Source organism: Cupressus sempervirens, chromosome 11 (genome assembly GCF_028749045.1).
Source record: "Cupressus sempervirens isolate cs-2001-9-10 chromosome 11, ASM2874904v1, whole genome shotgun sequence".
Classification (NCBI taxonomy): domain Eukaryota; kingdom Viridiplantae; phylum Streptophyta; class Pinopsida; order Cupressales; family Cupressaceae; genus Cupressus; species Cupressus sempervirens.
The window spans coordinates 569,056,385-569,074,691 of NC_143128.1; the positions used below are offsets into that span (position 1 = coordinate 569,056,385).

General features: G+C 38.7%; 1 protein-coding gene across 1 annotated transcript in view; it reads left to right on the forward strand.

The window, feature by feature from the left end:
* Positions 1 to 18,307, forward strand: part of LOC149530903 (uncharacterized) — a 266,245-nt gene that overhangs the window by 83,893 nt on the left and 164,045 nt on the right. Inside the window, exons 5-7 of the mRNA XM_089810481.1 lie at positions 469 to 546; positions 1,163 to 1,260; positions 1,802 to 1,875. Of these exons, the coding sequence (XP_089666607.1) occupies positions 469 to 546; positions 1,163 to 1,260; positions 1,802 to 1,875 (250 nt within the window). The remainder of the gene's footprint in view (positions 1 to 468; positions 547 to 1,162; positions 1,261 to 1,801; positions 1,876 to 18,307) is intronic.

An 18,307-nucleotide genomic window follows, 5' to 3' on the forward strand; every position in this document is an offset into this window, starting at 1 on the left:
ACTAACCACAGAAATAATATGTGCTTATGACTCAATTTGATTGCCAAATTGGAAGAACAGTGGCATTTCCTTTTGTTGAATGTCAGATCATGTCTTCGGCTCCTTGTCAAGACAATAATATAGAACATTATGAGGAATTGGTGCAGCACATAGCAAAATCACTTTTCACGTTCTTTTCAATTTGACCTCGTTATATTTACTGTCAACCATGGAGACTGAGAAGATCCATGAATTTGTAATAAATTTGTACTAGTGTGAGAACGAGAGGTCTTGTAGCTTTAGATTGGCATATAGAATCATCTATGGAAGTTATGTGAACCTAATTCAGATTAGGAAGCCATTTGGCAATGCGACTTGTCCTATCCAAATGCAACCATGGCCCATTCATACAAAAGTTATAACTTCTGTAATATTTCTTATCCTTCCTTACTTGTTGGATTGCATTACAACATATTGCATTGTTTTCAGGTGATGGACAGATTTTGTTGGGCACAGTGGACTCTTATGGCAACATCATTGTGTCTGCACTGGAGTCCGACGCTGAAGGTGAGTCCCCTATAAATTCTCAAACTTTGAAATGTGAAAGCTATTCATTTGCCACTTAGGCCAAAAATCATGAATTTGCTTGTCTGATTTATCAGATTGTGATTAAAACAAGGAAAAGCAGTCCTTTCTCTTGAATGTTATTAAATTAGTAAGGAAGAGCTGAAAAGGAGCTATCTTCTTCTTTTTGTTTGTGCATTTCTATTTTATCTGATCCATTTGATAGAATTGCATATTGTATTGGTTCGAAAATGCATGGAAGTCTTTTAGTTTTTGCAATCCATTGTTGCTCCTAGCTTTTCAGACCTTTTATGCTATAGGTTTTTGTGACTTCACAAAATAGTCATAGCTGGCACCAGAATGCTGGCAGCTATCAGGTAGAAAGATGATTTTCATCTCAATGTTTATTTTTGAATAAATTAGAACTAATGATAGCGATTTTTTTCCTATTGTATTTTCACAAATAGCATAGCCAGAACCAGGTGATGAGAGCTGCAATATATAAAGAAAGTCACCATCTTAATTTAGAAGTTCCATTATTTGGGTTTGTTATGTCACAAGTCAAATATTAGATCTTCTGTATTGGAATTCAAACTTAATTGAAGCAAAACCTCGACAGATGCTGAACGAATAACATATACAGCCTCACCTCAGGATTCTGGAGTTGGTGAAGGTGGTTGGGCAGGGATCAACTTCAATCCTAGTCAGAATTCTATGGTGATTATTCTCTTTCCTTGATGTCTGATTAATGAATTTGTAGGTTGACCACCTGGATTACAAATTATATTCACCAGATTGTTGATTATGCACATAGGGATTTATTTGCATTGCTTGAAGGCTTTTTGAAATATAGAGGAAATTTCATCTCATTAGCATAAAATGCTGTTGAAGTTTGTCTCTGCATGGGGATTAGACTACTCATATTTTTCTCGTGTCTTTATTTGAGGTTTGAATTATGTAACTTATATGAAGCTAGTATCAAATTTTCTGATTTTCAGTAAGATTATATGTAAAGGGATTTTTAATATTTACTTTTATAGAGAACTGAGATATTTAAAAAATTGATGTTGATGTTGAAAGAAATTGAAAGATTAATTTTATAACAAAAAGAAGTTAATGAAATGAAACTGATTTAGAGATGGTTTTTTTAAACTAGATACAGAAAAATGCATTTTCATATTAATTATGGAAATGAAGTTGCAGTTGGTCTTCTTCCGTTGTATTTTTTCTAACTACTGTAAGTATTTGAAATGTTTAGGTGGCAGTTGCACGCAGTCTTTGTAAGAGCATTGATCTCTATGATAGGGATATACACATACGTACTCTACATACGTAAGTTGAAGGGGTGCTTCTTGAATGTATATCCATAATTATGTATCATTTTTTATAAAGAATATAATTAATCATTTATGAAGTAGGACATATTGTGTTAATGCTTTTCATATTTTGTTGTGATATTGGCTTAATTTCTATAGCAGGAAATCATCAATTTGTTATTAGTCTTTTTGGCTTTTGATCAATATGTCAGTGGCGCATGTGTTTAGGATTTCTACGGTTACAAGAGGGACAGATATCTAGAATATGACTAGCTAAAAACACTTTAATGTTCTTTTAATTATGTTCCTCACAGATTGCACTCTCATCCCCACCAATTTCAATCCACAAGTTCATCCTGGCGCAGATTTTGGTTATTTCTTAACATTCTTAATATTAAGAATGAACCAGAATTTGCACAAAGTGTACAGAGTTAAATGTTGAGAACACATCCTGATAATAATTCAATGTGAAATTTCAAATTATAATTTTTATTGAGAAGCCATAATTAGTTTATATCATAGCAGCACTTGTGAGAGGAAGATGAGAAGTTTAGAGGAATATAAGAGGATAGAGTGAACTATGTGAGGAAACAGCAGTGTTTCTTCTGTAATTTTCTTGTTACATTCCTTTATAATCTGATTTCAATAAGCATGCCTTTCCCTACTTCAATTGGCCGAAACACAACCTCACCTTGGTTCATCTGGTTACTCCCTTCTTTCAGTATGTCTCGATATTCAGAAATAATTCTTATCAATCTTGCATTAGCTCTTTATTCCTAGATATATCTGGATGATTAGAGTTTGCATCCTCATGCAATTGCCTATATCTCTTGTTTTGATTCTCTCCAATTTTTCATGCATGAAGTACCATAGGAAATCTTTACCTATTTTGTATATCTCCATGCAACTCCCGCTTTGACTTTTCCATATTTCTGGCCCATTTAATCATCTTGCATGCCAAAAATAACAACTAAATTAAAATTGTAAAGCAATAGAATTTATGGTAGGAATTGAGAAGAAGCTAAAATAATTAAATCAAACAATATGGCGCTCTTCTCTTTAACACTCAATACATGGCTAATATATAGCCACTCACATAGCCAAACAACTTGCTATTTAACAGGAAGGTGTTATAACAAATATCTTGAAATACCATTCACGAGTATAATAAATTAGCCACTAACTATAGTTTATATTGTTATTTCAGCAATATATATAACCAACCATCCAAATCTATATTAGTGAGTAGTTTATTAACATCACTATTGCGATAGTAATTACATTCTACATTTACACCTCAAATATAATGTAAACATTAATTTTTCTTACATTCCCCCCCTTAATGTTTACATGGTATAGAAACATTCATTTACTCTTTTAGAGTATGCTTGCCCTTGTTCCATGTCCAACTATGTGACTCATGACCTTGATCCAAAAGAAAGGCTCCCTCCTCCCATGATTTCAAACACAATTACCACAAACCTTGACATAAACAAGAATCTCCACTCATTTGTTCATCGTGTGTGCTTTTTTGGATCCTCCCAGATACTCTTTCAAGATCCATGAACTGACTTCCTCTCGTTCTTTTGTTTGCCACTATGCTTGCACATCAGGGAATGGAAATCACCATACATATTGCAAAAATGGGAATGGAACATTGATTATATTCCCCCCATAATATGAAATTCCACTTATTCACACAACTAGGAACACTGAAAATCAAAGAATGTCAGGCTACATAATAGAAAATAAAGTGCCACCAAATCTGACAAGCAACCTTGTTGTTGGTGACTAATGAGAGGACATTGAGTGTCCTCCAACCCCTGATGCCCGCAACCTACATTTTTGAAGTTATCTAAAGTGCCTATTCTTCATCACTAGGACATGACAAATCTTCGTCCTTCACATGGCTTTCCAGTTTCTTTTGCCAGGGAAGTATGAGGATCCAGTTTATCATCTGATAGATCTTGTGCCTTCTTCTTGCAATTCAAGATTACATGTCCCATTTCACTACACTAGAAGCATCTAATTTTTCCCTTTGAAGAAATAATCTGACATTTGTATTTTATTTTTCTCTCATTGTTTCATACAAAGAAGACCTCTTCAGATTCCGAGTCTTCACTATGATCAAGTAGAGTAGATATTACTCCTTCAAGACTAATGGTTACCTTGCTTAATATGAACACCATTCCAGACGTATGTTTAGGAAAACTATTCAGAAATATTGCTTTGGCATCATAATTTTTCACTTTTTCATTAGTCCTAGCTGGCTGATTTAGGAGAGAGTGAAACTTAATGATACGGTCTGCCATTTTTCATACCTGTTTCCATTTTTGATCCATACAATCTCTGCTTCAACATTGTCTTCACATTGTCTGTTTCAGATCCAAAGAGTTTGTTTAATGATTCCCAAATCTCTTTAGCTGTTTTAGCAAAATCCACATGGTGTAAATATGCTTTTGGTAAGCCAAGACCAATAATTCCCAAAGCTTTTTGATCTTTGATTTTCCACTTTGCAAGTTCATTAACATCAGTGGGAATGGCTGAGTTTGGTTTGACATCCCAAAGGTCTTTTTCAAACAAGTGTAACTGCATTTGTATCTGCCAAGCATGAAAGTCTCTTCGTTCAAATTTTTCAATAAGAGTTAATTTGTCTATGATTACTCTTTTACTGAAAGGTGTCGGGTTGTATGGAAAATGCACCTTCAATACGATTGAAGTAATTTTAAATAGAGTGATGGACACTAATGTCAATAAAATAATACAACTTGACCTTGAGTTGCATACAATACTTTTATGCTAGAGCCTAGTACACTAAAAACCGATACTTGCAAACATTTTAAAATTAAGCTAAATAATACATTTTTCTCATAGAATTTAATCCACATTCCAAACCAAAAATGAAAAAATAAATCAATGATACAACAGAAAAACAAAATAGCATGGTTTTGTTCGATATTTGTCTGGTTTGTCACAATACTCTGGGACCTTATGAATGGGATTCCACAAACTTGGGTTTGTTTGCACTTCTACAATTCTAAGCCTTGCGTGTCTTTATTAGAAACATCAGTCAGAATGAACTCCCAATGCTACTGCTGTCATTTTAAAGCCTTGCAATGAATGTTGTATATGAACAGATCAATTTTTAGCATCGTGTAAGTCTCCAGCAACATACGACTCAGAATGGAGTCGTTTCACTGTCAGGAAAGCATTACTTTTCACAAGCAACCACAATAATTCTCCAACACTCAGATGCAATGCTTATACCCGTGACACTCGTCTGCAGCAATAAAGATAATCAATACCATGCAAGATCCAATGATGTGTGCTTCTGCAATAATTTGCCAGTGTCTTCGAATCAACTTGACTTAAACTGCAAATTATCAAAACCTCACCATTGGTGAAGGGCCATCGTTAGGAACCTTCCATTAGCAGTAACATACACATTATATAAGATCAGATCTTTAAACCATTGCCTTAAGGCTATACGCTCTACATTCTCCTTGATCGCAAAATTATCACAGGCACACAACCTCTATTTGCTTTGATACCATAATAAAATATATGGTCATAATTGAGAAGAAGCTAAAATAATTAAATCAAACAATATGGTGCTCTTCCCTTCAACACTCAATACATGGCTAATATATAGCCACTTAGGCAGGCGTCCCATGGGAGGGGCTTGGGTTTTATTTTTGTGGAGCCGGTGGCTCCATGGTAATATTTCAGAGGGGGCTAAAGCTTTAATTGGAATCTTTCTTACAAAATTGGATCCCCGGATTTTTAGCCCTCTTAATTTGAATAGGTGAAAATGGGGTGGGGCTGGATTTAGCCCCACCGGCTTAGGGAAGATTTCTGCCATTTGTCAATCCTACTCTTCATTTTCCCACCAAAAATGAAATAATCCCACTAAACAAATTTATGAAGAAATATATTTTCTTTATTTTCAAAATTCATGAGACAATCATCTTCCTTGAATTTAGGGGGTAATTTTTAAAGTAGATTCACATATAAATTCATAGGACCGCTTCCCTTATTAAATATGCCTAAAAAATCTCAGTGGCATCCGCTTTACTTTTATGGAAGCGGGTGCCCATGGGACCCCAGCCTTACATTGCCAAACAACTTGCTATTTAATAGGGAGGTGTTATGATGAACACCCATAGGCCCTGAACCGTGTGTGTGTACACATTGGGTTCATGTTTAGGTTCGTTTGTGTGTACATGCTAGGTGTGCACAGGGTGCATGCCAAACACTGTGGGTGCATCAGGCTTCACATACCTGTGAACCCATACACACCCACGATGTTAGGCACCCACTACAGACGAACTCATTCGCACTTACTACAAACCTGCAACCGTACTTTATAAAAAAAACATATTTTATATATATATATATATATATATTTACAATAATAACATTGAGCAAAAGGAGAACTTAACACATCATTTATGTAAGAAAATGTTCATTCAAAGCACATTCTTCAAACCTACAGATTACTCTTTCAACTTAATACCAAGGAGTGCTCCTTGAATGTGTCAATCATAACATACATGGACATCCACCATGAAGATGTGTCAATCCAGCAAATGTCTAATGATCACTCATAACAAACACAGTAATGACTATGACCAATCGCAAAGGTTAAATATCACTTGGACAAACAAATAGACATGCTTGGAAACACAAAGTATCATAATGCTAAGTGGCTAAAGCATGCTAAGGCAATGCCCAACAAAACTTTGTTTATTCTGAATAATAAGTTCAATGCCTAAATAAATTGATAGATGGTAATTAATAATTTATAATTGACAACATAAGAATTGCGTTAAGCCACCTTCAATCACTTTTGCATCAAAGGACTCTGAGTCAAAGTGAAAAGTAAGAAAAAAATATTGTTTTGAAGAATAGTTTTTAGCTATCATTTGGCCTTTAAATAATTATCTTTGGCATTTGGCATTGACCAATGATCAAGTATCATACTATGAAATGATTTAGTTTTACAATTCTATATATATATGCAGACACAAACGTAACGTTACGCACCCAAACACCGACTTTTTTTTTCACACATCCATACACCAAGTTTGCGTACGCGCATATGAACTAGTAACTTTCTGGACCAAATCTATCCCAGTGAGTTGTTTATTAACAACATCACCATCCTTTCTACATTCACACTTCAAATATAACGTAAACATTTATTTTCCTAACATAAAGTTATAGAACAATTAGTTGTGTGATAACTTATTCTTGCTCAATGTCATTATTGAGCTGGGTTTGACCATAAATTATTAGCTTAATTATCGGATAGCATGTGCCAAAATATGATTGTAATATCTTTTTAGACATGGTTAACTTATTTGAAAGTTTGAAGACATAAATGATTTTAAATATTAGCATGAGAGATCGTATGAAACCTTTTAATTGATACATTGATATGCACAAATCAATTAGGGACTGACACTTGTCACATATTAGGAAAACTGTCATTTTATTTTATGACTATTCCTTTATTAGAAACTCTTGATTGTGTTTCATAGATGCCTTAGTCCAAATGCAGATCTGAATTAAATATGCCCTTGCTTTTAATTTTTGAATTTATTAAAATTTAATTATAATAATGAAAACAAAATATTGCATTAAATTTAAATCTATTATAGTACATCTGAAAATTGTAAAATACAAATAATTTCAAAAAACAATTCAAATATTATTATATTATAGACATTATTTTTTTTATTGGTAATAATTTTTAGTTTTATTTAATGAAATTAAGATCAAATACTATAAGTTCCATAACTGATCATAAAAACTTCCCAAAAGTCATCGACTACCCATTGCAGCCTAAGGATCTGTAGAACTAGTTATCACTAAACCCCTAAACCTGACCCACACTTCTTGAAATTTGCATAAATGCAATTTGTTCTGCATAACAAATTTGCAGGAAGTATGCCCAAAACCCAAAGACCACTTACAATTGCATTTGCAATACATCATAAGTGTTATAGGTATCAAAATCACAACAATGTAAAAAATGGAAGTTTGTCTTTGAATCTATAACACCTCGTCAAGTTGTAACTTTAAATGCCAAACCATCAACCACAACATCCCTCAAAAAACTTCAAAACCCCAAATTGCATGTCACTAGTGTAATGTTCCAAAGGCAAACTTGGCCTGAAGGCGATTTTGACCCGAATGCAATATCAACCCAAAGGGGATTTCATTCCGAAGGGGATCTTTGTCTGGAGGCAATCTTGACCCGGAGCAAATCTCTATTTGGAGGCAATCTTGACCTGGAGTGAATCTCTATCCGGAGGCAATCTTAATTCGAAGGGGACCTCAATCCAAAGGGGACCTTGATCCGAAGGGAATCTTGGTTCGAAGGGGAATTTACTCCAAAGGGAAATTTGGTCTGAAGGGAATCTTGACCCGATGGGGAACTCGATCCGAAGGGAATCTTGACCAAAAGGCAATGATTTCCTAAAGGGGATCTCAACCCGAAGGCAATGACTTCCTGAACGGGATCTCAACTTGAAGGCGATTGCTCTGTAATGTTCTATTCTCGGTGTCACTTCCAGGAAGATAAGTTGACTGTACGGTAGTGTGTTGTGCACAATAAGGAGGCCGTACGATATTGTGGGAGAAGACAATGCACAATGAGAAAGGGGGCCGCATGGTTTTTGGTGGAGGAAAGGCTGTACGGTGAGGGCTGAAGGGCCATATAGTTGTCACTGGAAGGGCTGTAGTTGTCATTGGAAGGGCTGTACGGTTATGATTGATTGGCTGTACGGTGGTGGGAAAGACGCTGTACGGTGAGGGGCTGAAGGTGTGCAGTGGATGTAGCCATATGGTTTCAAGATTGGAATGGTGATCGTACAGTAGATAAGAGTTGTTTGTACGATGAGTGTAGAAAGTGGAAATGTATGATTCACTCTTCTGAGGGAGTTCACCAATGACAAAAGGTATGTGATGAAATTTGATGATGCCAACACGTAGTGAATTGTATATGATAAATTGAACACAGAAAAATTAGTTCACAAGAGAGAGAGATTGCGTATATATGCAATTAATCCCCGAATAGTAATTATATTTGCAAACAAAGATGGTGCGCAAATTTGCCAGATCCGAGCAAGTAATATAGAGACGAAATAGGGTGAGGGTTGAATCCTTTCGAAACCGGAATAGCCAAGTACGGAAGATTTTTCACTTCCGAAATGGCTAACAATATTGAACTCCAACAGGAATTCATAGCACAAAGAAATAATCCAAATCACATACTAACAACTACCTACATGCCGCACATAAATACCCCTCTGGAGAAAACACTCAAGGGTTTACAAAAGAGTGCCGACATGGCAAACAGGTACAAATAATTAATAAAAATAAAAATTGGGCCCCATTATTAAACAATTAAAGGTCCAACTAATATTTGTATTCTCTTTTCAATTTATGTACAATACCCTGCGTACTCCTCTCTCCATCCACTTCTCTCCATACTCCCTCGGCCTCTTCGTACTTCTTCCTCCATCTCTCCCTACTCCTCCCTCCATCCACCTAGTTAACTCCTCCATCCCTCTACACTCCCTCTGTTTTCCATTTGCTATCTTCCATCTTCCATTACCCTCTGTGCACTTTCTAACACTATCGTACGACCAACCCAGGTTTTCATTCCTTTCCCTCCCCTCCTTGCATACCGTACAACCCTCACCTCTCCCCACATACATGGTACGATTGCCTCCACGCCCACCACACTGCATTTCCCTGTCACCCTATGGCGACAAATCCACCCTACCATATGGTCTTCTATGTCGACTATACGACACTCCAACAGTTGACCGCACGACCCCCTATACATACCGCACGACCCCTCACTCATAACGTGCGGTCTTTGTAATTCAACCATTGTGAGCGGGAACATTACAATTGGCTACCCATTGTTGAAACTAACCAAAAGATTTAACAATTTGGTGCCATTCACATTCCTCCGCACTAGTAAAAACTAGAGTTCAAATTTGTAGTATGCAACATCAAAAACTCTTTTGTATTTTCCATGCTCATCCAGATGCATGGTAATCAAAGCAAACCCTGTCCAAAAAGGCCGAAGAGGAAACAAGTGCCCAAAAACATCAAAAGAAAGATGTCAAAATCCTTGGAGAAGACTATGGAAGAGAGGCATGGTACAATTGGAGGTTGCCATTAGTGTTGACCCCGCACCACAATTCCACCAATTTGTTTTTATTGTTGAGCATTTATTTTTGCCTCTGGGAAATCTTCTTCACTATTTCCAGCCTCCTTTGTCTTCGTTTTTCCTAGAGTTTAGCCTTATGCTCTATCCATCCAACAGTCTGATTCATCCTTTCAGTATCAACATCTAGAAAGTGGATCATTGCCACCAATTTCAAAATGAACCATCATTTCCTAGCCATTCTAAACGTTCGGTTTCTCAGCCGTTGATCCAAGTGCCATTCAAAGGGTGTAGTTTGTGCCACTCTATTTCTCACCAAGTTAATTCCTATTCCCAGAAGACAAATAACCAAAATCTCCTCCAAACCTCCAAGAGCCTTCCAGGAAACAATTGTTTTCATGATCAATATAACAATAGCCTTGTTTTCTCCTAGTTTCAGTGCTTAAGCCACGATCATGGAGTAGATGTTCGTGTTCGTCTAGTGACGATTTTCTACATGATAGAGCATTTCTCCCAAAATAATTGAAACACTCTATTTGAGCCTTTTGTCAATGAAATTAAACATTTTTTCTAACCTTATTTTTTCTCTTTTTTGATGAAAAGGGTTTCGTTTTTGTGTAGGTCAGAGTAAAAGAGGTCTCCATCCCTTACACTTATAGAGGAATTCGATGGAGAAAATGAAATGTCCAAAAGGGATACTCACCAAATTTTTACTTGCAGGCACAAACCCAACCTTGCCCATCATAATCATTTTGGTTAAACGCATTCCTAGCTAAATTCACCATGTACCCTCATCATGTCTCAGTCGTTACCTACATGTGGTATTAAATGGTTGCAGTTGTTTGTGGCCAAAAATGAGGTTTTATTATTATGATTTATTTCCACATCCATCCTAATGTCTTGGAGAACTTTAAGTGTGATTTCATGTACATTTAAGAGTTAATGCCCAATTTGACAGTGTGTTGGCTTCTTTATTTCCCCACCTTCTTACATGTGTTAATTTGAATTTCTCCAATGAAGTTAAAACTATCATAATTTGGTTAATGTAATTCTATAGGTGCCAGGCTTCCATGTCACCTTTGATATTTGCATTTACAATGATTTGTGTGTAATAAATTGAACTAGCTTCTTACTGGAATGCTGAAGAGCAAATTGATGTTTTTGTATTTTGGTATTTTTTTGGTTTTTTTGATATAATAGAATTGCATATGTAAATAATAAAAATAAATAAAGCTCACACAAAAGATTTCCAATTCCAAAATAAATTGATTTGTTAGATTAGCATGAAAGGATAATTTACAAAACTCAGATTAGAACCTGATTGCAGAGCATCACCAAGTGACGTTCAAGCTAAACATAGTTCTTCCTAGCCTGGGAATGAAAAATCAGCACCAAATAAAAATCGCAGAGCCTTCTATTTGCCAACGCCAACCTCCAAATTGTTTGCGGCTCTTTCTAGACAATGGAATACTAAAAATGCAAGCTTAGGTAATGTAATGCAGGCCTTGAAATGTTTATCGCAGGGCTGATATAGCCGTGGGCCAATTAAAATATGCCAGGAGTCCCTCAATCTGCAATTGTGTATGCAGGGAATTGAATCACCTTGCTTCTTCCACGTCAAAGACTTCTTCAGACCCTCACCTGGATTACCAGGAACTCATCATTTATTTCAGAGATTGCACCCTTTAGATAATTTCAAGAATTTGCAAATAATAGAATGGAATCCTTCACCAATTTTGAGTGCCAGAAACAATGCTCCTATCTCCGTAATCACAACATTTTAACTAGGAGAGCTGTAGCCGATGGAATGACTGTCGTCGGTGTTTTGTATTCTGTAGCTGACGGGTAAATAGTTTGTAGCGGACATAATGTTTGTGGCCGACGGACTCCTTCGGGAAGGTTCGGCAGATAGTATTTATATCCCGTCTGGGATCATTGTAAAGGATCATCTTCTATTACTCATCTTATGAAGCATAATGTATGTCTGGCATATGCGAATATAATTCTGCTATTCTGTTCCATTGTCTGTATGCGTTGATTTCTTTACCAGTACGGTAAACATTTGGCGCCGTTGCCTTATAAACCTGGAAGGTGGGAGGAATGAAGATTAATGCCAAATCAACATAACAAGGATCGGAATAAGTTCAAGGGAAAAGATGGAATCCGTACTGCGCAAGAGAATTTAATTCTGGCACAACAAGCCGAACGCCAACGGAGATTTCAAAAGATTGCCGACGGAAACCGGAGCACTGAAGAATTGTTGGAGGAGATTCGGTAGCGGGTGGAATTGGTGGAAGAAGCACGGGAGGAGTTTTTGAATTTGTGTTCGCCGAGGGAAGAGAATCCAGACAGAAGAGCATTGACTCGCACGGCTCGGAGTGCCGACAGAGCAAGAGCATGGAGTGAACTCTTCGTCCGGGATATACTTCCGCAAGGGACAACTTCAGAACAGCCTTCTTCACCAAGGTTCGCAGTTGTTGAGTCTGACGGTGTGGGAAAACAGTCCGCCGGTGTAGGAGTGCAGTCCGCCGGTGTGGGAGAGCAGTCCACCGGTGTGGGAGTGCAGTCCGCTAGTGTGGGAGAGTAATCCGCCGGTGTAGGAGTGCAGTCCGCTAGTGTGAGAGTGCAGACCGCCGGTGTGGGAGACCAGTCCATCGGTGTGGGAGTACAGACTGTCGGTATGGGAGTGAAGAGCGCCAGTGTTGCAGGACTGAGCAACGCTTGTTTACATAAACCAATTGTGATGGCGGGACCAAAAGAGAAACTGCCGAAGTTCAATGGCGATGGTATGGCCGATCCCATTTGACATTGCAAAACATGTGAAACGATCTGGAAGGCAAATGGGATAACTGATGAAGACGATTGGATGAGGCAATTTCCGGCCACCCTACGAGGCATAGCAATTGATTGGTTCACTGATACAGATCCACAAAAGCTAAACAGTTGGGATAACATTAAAAAGAAGTTTCTGGCAGAATTTAAATTGTTGCGGGATGATAATGAAATTGTAGTAGAGATCTTCAATACTAAGCAGGGGAAGAACGAAACTGTCCGCGTTTACGCCAAGAAATTAAAAGACTTGATAAACAAAATGGAAAGTAAGCCGGCGGACGGACTTCAGAAAAGATGGTTCGTGGAATGCCTACGATCGAAGTTGCAAAGGAAAATGAAAATTGTGCCACCGTCGTCATACACGGAAGCTTATAACAGAGCATTGGACCTCGAAAGTGAGCAGAAAACAAAGAAGAAGAAGAACACTAGCTCATCTGATTCTGATGACGACAACCCTGCCGGAGAAGATAGCAACGACGATGAAGGAAGTAGCAAGAAGGTCCACGCTTTACAAAAGGACATGATCCGCATGATGGAGTTTAAAAACATGCAGAAGGAGCCAAAAGGCAGTGAGCTGTGGTGCACGGAGTGTAAGACTGATGGTCATACTAAAGGATCGTGTCCAAAGAACCAATTTTGTGACATTTGTCCGATCATGGGCCATTCGACAAGAGATTGCCCCTTTAAGATGAAGACAAGAGGATCTCCGTAGGTGCTTCTCACACAGGAGGCTTCGTCGTCGCGCAGTAGCGGGAATACGAATAGTGCAGGTGCCACATCCGGAGGATACAGGAATAATAGCAGACGTCAAAATAACAACAATACAAATAATAACAACAATAATGGGAGCCGAAGTCAAACTTAGTATGATGCAAATGGACAGCCGATTGTTCAATGCCGAGCATGTAATTTGTGGGGTCATTTTGCGCGGGATTGTACAACGGCAAACATGCTGAAATTATTATGCAGATGGTGCGGACCTGGCGATCACGAAGATTCCAAATGTCCAAAGTTTGGAGTAAACTTGATCACTGTTGGCACGGATGTAGAGGAGGTTCTGGCAATTACACGGAGGCAAGCGGAGGAAAAGAGAAAATTGGGGGAAGTGCAGGCGAAAATTGGAAAGGCATTGTCGGCAGGGACATCTCAGTTGAAGGACATCACCGACACCTTGGCAAGGAACTTCGCAGAGCAAAACATTGTATGGCAGATCTTACAAACGGAGATACCGATCAAGATAAGTGACCTTCTCGCAATGCCCCAGTCACGGACAGCCATTCTAAATCATACGCCGTTTTCAAAAGCACCAGAGGACACAGGAAGGGATAGTAGGGAAGTGATGACAACAGACCCAATGCTGCTGGCACTCACATCCAGACGGCATTTGGTGGTCGTTGAGATGGGGATTTTGAGAAATGTTCTGACAGACACAATTGTCGACGGAGGGTCCGGTGTGAATGTGTTGCTGGAGGATACTTGGAAGAAGTTGGGAAAGCCGACGCTGTGGCCACCTACATTCCAGTTGCTTACGGCGGACTAGCACGGGATCAAACCGTTAGGAACCTTGAGGGCGCAACCAGTAGCCATTGGTACGCAACCATTTTTATTGGATTTCGTAGTCATTCCATTGAAAAGAAAAGGATATGATGCTATTCTGGGACGGAATTGGTTGGTACAAGCAAAAGTAAAACATGATTGGAAATGAAATACCCTATCAATGGAGTGCAGAGGCAAAAGATTCATAATTGACCTACACACACAAATGGTAGGTGAGGAGGCAGCATCGTCAGACTCAAAAGGTGAAGGCGACAGTGACGATGAAAGAAATCACGATGAAGGAAAAAGGAGAATGGAACCGAACGACGAAAGAGTATTGACACTAGAAGGAGGATCAAATGATGACGACCTAGACTCGGTGAATGGCCTTTACCACTGGTAGATAGAAGACTACAAATTGTTTCCAAGTTGTAATATGCTAAGGGTCGACGAAGGTGAGAAAAAAGAGGAAAATGAGTGTCTGAAGGAATACAGAACAGCGGAAGAAGGAAAGGTGGTTACGCCTTAAGCTGAGGGGAAGAACATACAGTCCAAACCTAGAAAAAAGAAAGATCCCACCATTCGGTACACGGTGAACGGACCGCACAAGAAGAAAAGAAGGCATCACACCATAAAATTACTTGAAGGGTACCGACAGCAAAGAAATAAGCTAGATGCGCGACTATCGCAGGCACAATGGGCGACGGAGGTGACACAAAATAGACGTAAGGTGTGGCATGAAAAACCTCTCAGACTCAACAAGTTTCCGCTGGGGCAGTTGGTACTCAAGTACGACGGACAGAATGAAGTCAAACCGCAAAGGTTTAAGGCCAAATGGGTTGGACTATATCAGATCCGAGAGGTCGGCGATAATGGAGCGATCAAATTGTCAACCTCGCACGGCGAAGAGATACTTCACGTAGTTAACGGATCTTACCATGCTAGGAAGAGGCCGTCGCCGTCATTGTCACAAAATGATCAGATGATTCCCTTGTCGTCGTCGTTGCAGAATGGTGACGCCTGGAGGCAAAATTGAGGTGCTATTTTTTATTTATTTTATTTCTTTCAAAAACAAAAAAAAAATGAAAAAAAAAAAACGATGCCAGATTCAAGTTGTTCGGAATGAGTAGCAGATGATGCCACAGGGAAGGGGAAGCATTAGTGGTTGCCAGAAAGAGTGTAGAATCAGTAGAAAATGACAGAAATGGTGTGTTCCGTGCAATTTTGTGTGGGTTGCAAAGTGCTAATTTGGTCTTGCCGGCGAGGGGTGCTGCCCCTCGACCCCGCCGAGGGCGTTGCCCCTTGGACCTCCAGTCATTGCGGATATTAGTCGTGGGAGTCTGACCAATTGAGAAGAGTTGAAGTTGCTGTAGGCATGGACTTTCTGTGTACCAGAGGCACTAGGAGTAGGTGTTGGCCGGGAGGTTGTCTTGGTGGATGCGTATAGAGCTAATCATCCAGTTGGAGGCAGTGCAGCGACACTTGGCTCAGGGTATTGAGGAATTGAAAACAGAGAAAGTAGCACAGGTGGCTATCAAAGTCAGCTTGAGGAGACAGTATTGTGTTAGTAGAGGCTACAGATGTAATGGGATGAATGTGGAAGTGGTGTGACAGAACCAGATTTCTCTTGTTGTAGTCACTCTGTTAATGTAATTGGTTTTTTAATTTGTTTTAGATATTTTGTAATTGTCGTCCGGAGACGACTTTTCTTTTTGGGGGGGGATGGTATCAGCCGACTGGATGGTCCTGGCAGTGTTTCTGTAGCCGACGGAATGACTGTCGTCGATGTTTTGTATTCTGTAGCCGACGGGTAAATAGTTTGTAGCGGACATAATGTTTGTGGCCGACGGACTCCTTCGGGAAGGTTCGGCGGATAGTATTTATATCCCGTCTGAGATCATTGTAAAGGATCATCTTCTATTACTCATCTTATGAAGCATAATGTATGTCTGGCATATGCGAATATAATTCTGCTATTCTGTTCCATTGTCTGTATATGTTGATTTCTTTACCAGTATGGTAAACATTTACAGTAGGAGAGAATTGCAAATTATATACCTCAGCATAATTTATAGACACCAAACTTCAGAAATCTCAGAAATCTTCAAAAACCCTCATCTAGATAATCATAAGAAATATAATATTTAAGATGCTTTTCTTTTCGAATGAAGTCATATTTATAAGATTTTGTGCAACCTGGTTTCACCTTGACACTTCTCACTTAAACATCCCTTTATAATATAAGTCTACTTACGCTATATTATAAAGTGCATTAAATAATCATTAACTTTTGAATTAATTGCAATAACCATGACTTCATTAGATTAATTTGCCCAGAGCTTGAAAGCAGAATGATAAGTACCCAACAATGTTAGAACTGCCTGGACCAAAATAGGAACTGGCCAGAAGTTACTAAAAATAGTAAGCCCAAAAATAGCATATCCATATCAAAGACCCCCAAAACCGAACGTCAACTCATAGGGATTGCGTTGATGAGCTAACAAATCAAAAATCCAAGAACCTGCTAAATCGGGGATATTACAGTCCTCCCACCCCAAGATTGCTTTTCTTGAAGCAAGCGAAATTCGGGATGTTGTAAGATATCTTCAGGCTCCCAAGTGGCGTCTTCATCTGAAAGGTTCTGCTACTTAATCAGAAACTCACAAATGGTCCTCCGTCGCAATTGTCTTTCTTTGGTATCAAGTATTGCTTCCGAAATCAACTCCAATCTTCCTTCATCATCCAATGGAGGTAATATAGGAGAAGGTATCACATGATGACCCAAAGCCCCTTTGAGGAGTGAAACGTGAAACACATTATGAACTTTGCTATCATCAGACAACTACAACTCATATGCTACCTCACCAACCCGCTGCACAATCCGAAAGGGTCCATAATATCGTGGTTTAAGTTTCTTAACTCCACTCTTTTTGATCGAAGATTGCTGATATGGCTGCAACATCAATTAGACCATGTCCCCTACCTGATACATTGAGCTGTTCTCTTCTGATCAACATACTACTTTTGCTGATTTTGTGCCCTCTGTATATTATCTTTCAAGGTCCTTACTACATCTTGGCTGTCCTGTAGCAGCTCCCCAGCACTCGGTACCCTGCTATCACCACATAACAAATCTAGAAAAATAAGTGGATCATAAACATATAGAGCTCTGAAAGGTGACATCTGTATAGACATGTGATGAGTGGAATTATAACAATATTCACATAAGTGAATCCATTTTACCCATGCCTTTTGCTAAGAAGAGATAATTCTGCAAATAACCCTCAACCCACTTGTTCACTATTTCCGTCTGGCCATTAGTCTGCGGATGGTAGTTGGTGCTAGGAGTCAACTCAGTCCCACACAACCTAAAAATTTTCTGCCAAAATGGCTCATAAATCTACCGTCATGGTCACCCACAATGGTTTTAGGAAAACTATGCAACCTGAAGATCTCTCTGAAAAATAATTCAGCCAACTGCACAGCTGAATAGGTAGTGGTAATAGGGAAGAAATGAGTATACTTTGTGAGTCTATCTACTACCACATATATACAATCTTGCCCTTGGGCCTTAGGCAAGCCCACAATGAAGTCCATGGAGATCCCCTCCCACTTCCCTTTAGGAATAGGAAGTGGCTGTAATAAACCAGCAGGATATGTGTGTTCATATTTGATCTGCTGACAAACCGAACATTCTCAAACATAGTGATGAACACCATCCCTCAACCCCTTCCATGTAAATCTTTCCCGAACTTGTCTTTAAGTCTTGAAAAACCCTAGATGACTAGCCATAGGAGAATCATGGAATATCCATAAAATAATCTTATGCACCACTGACTCTGGAATCAAATAAATCCGCCTCTTGTAGATAATCAATTCACAATTGAATATT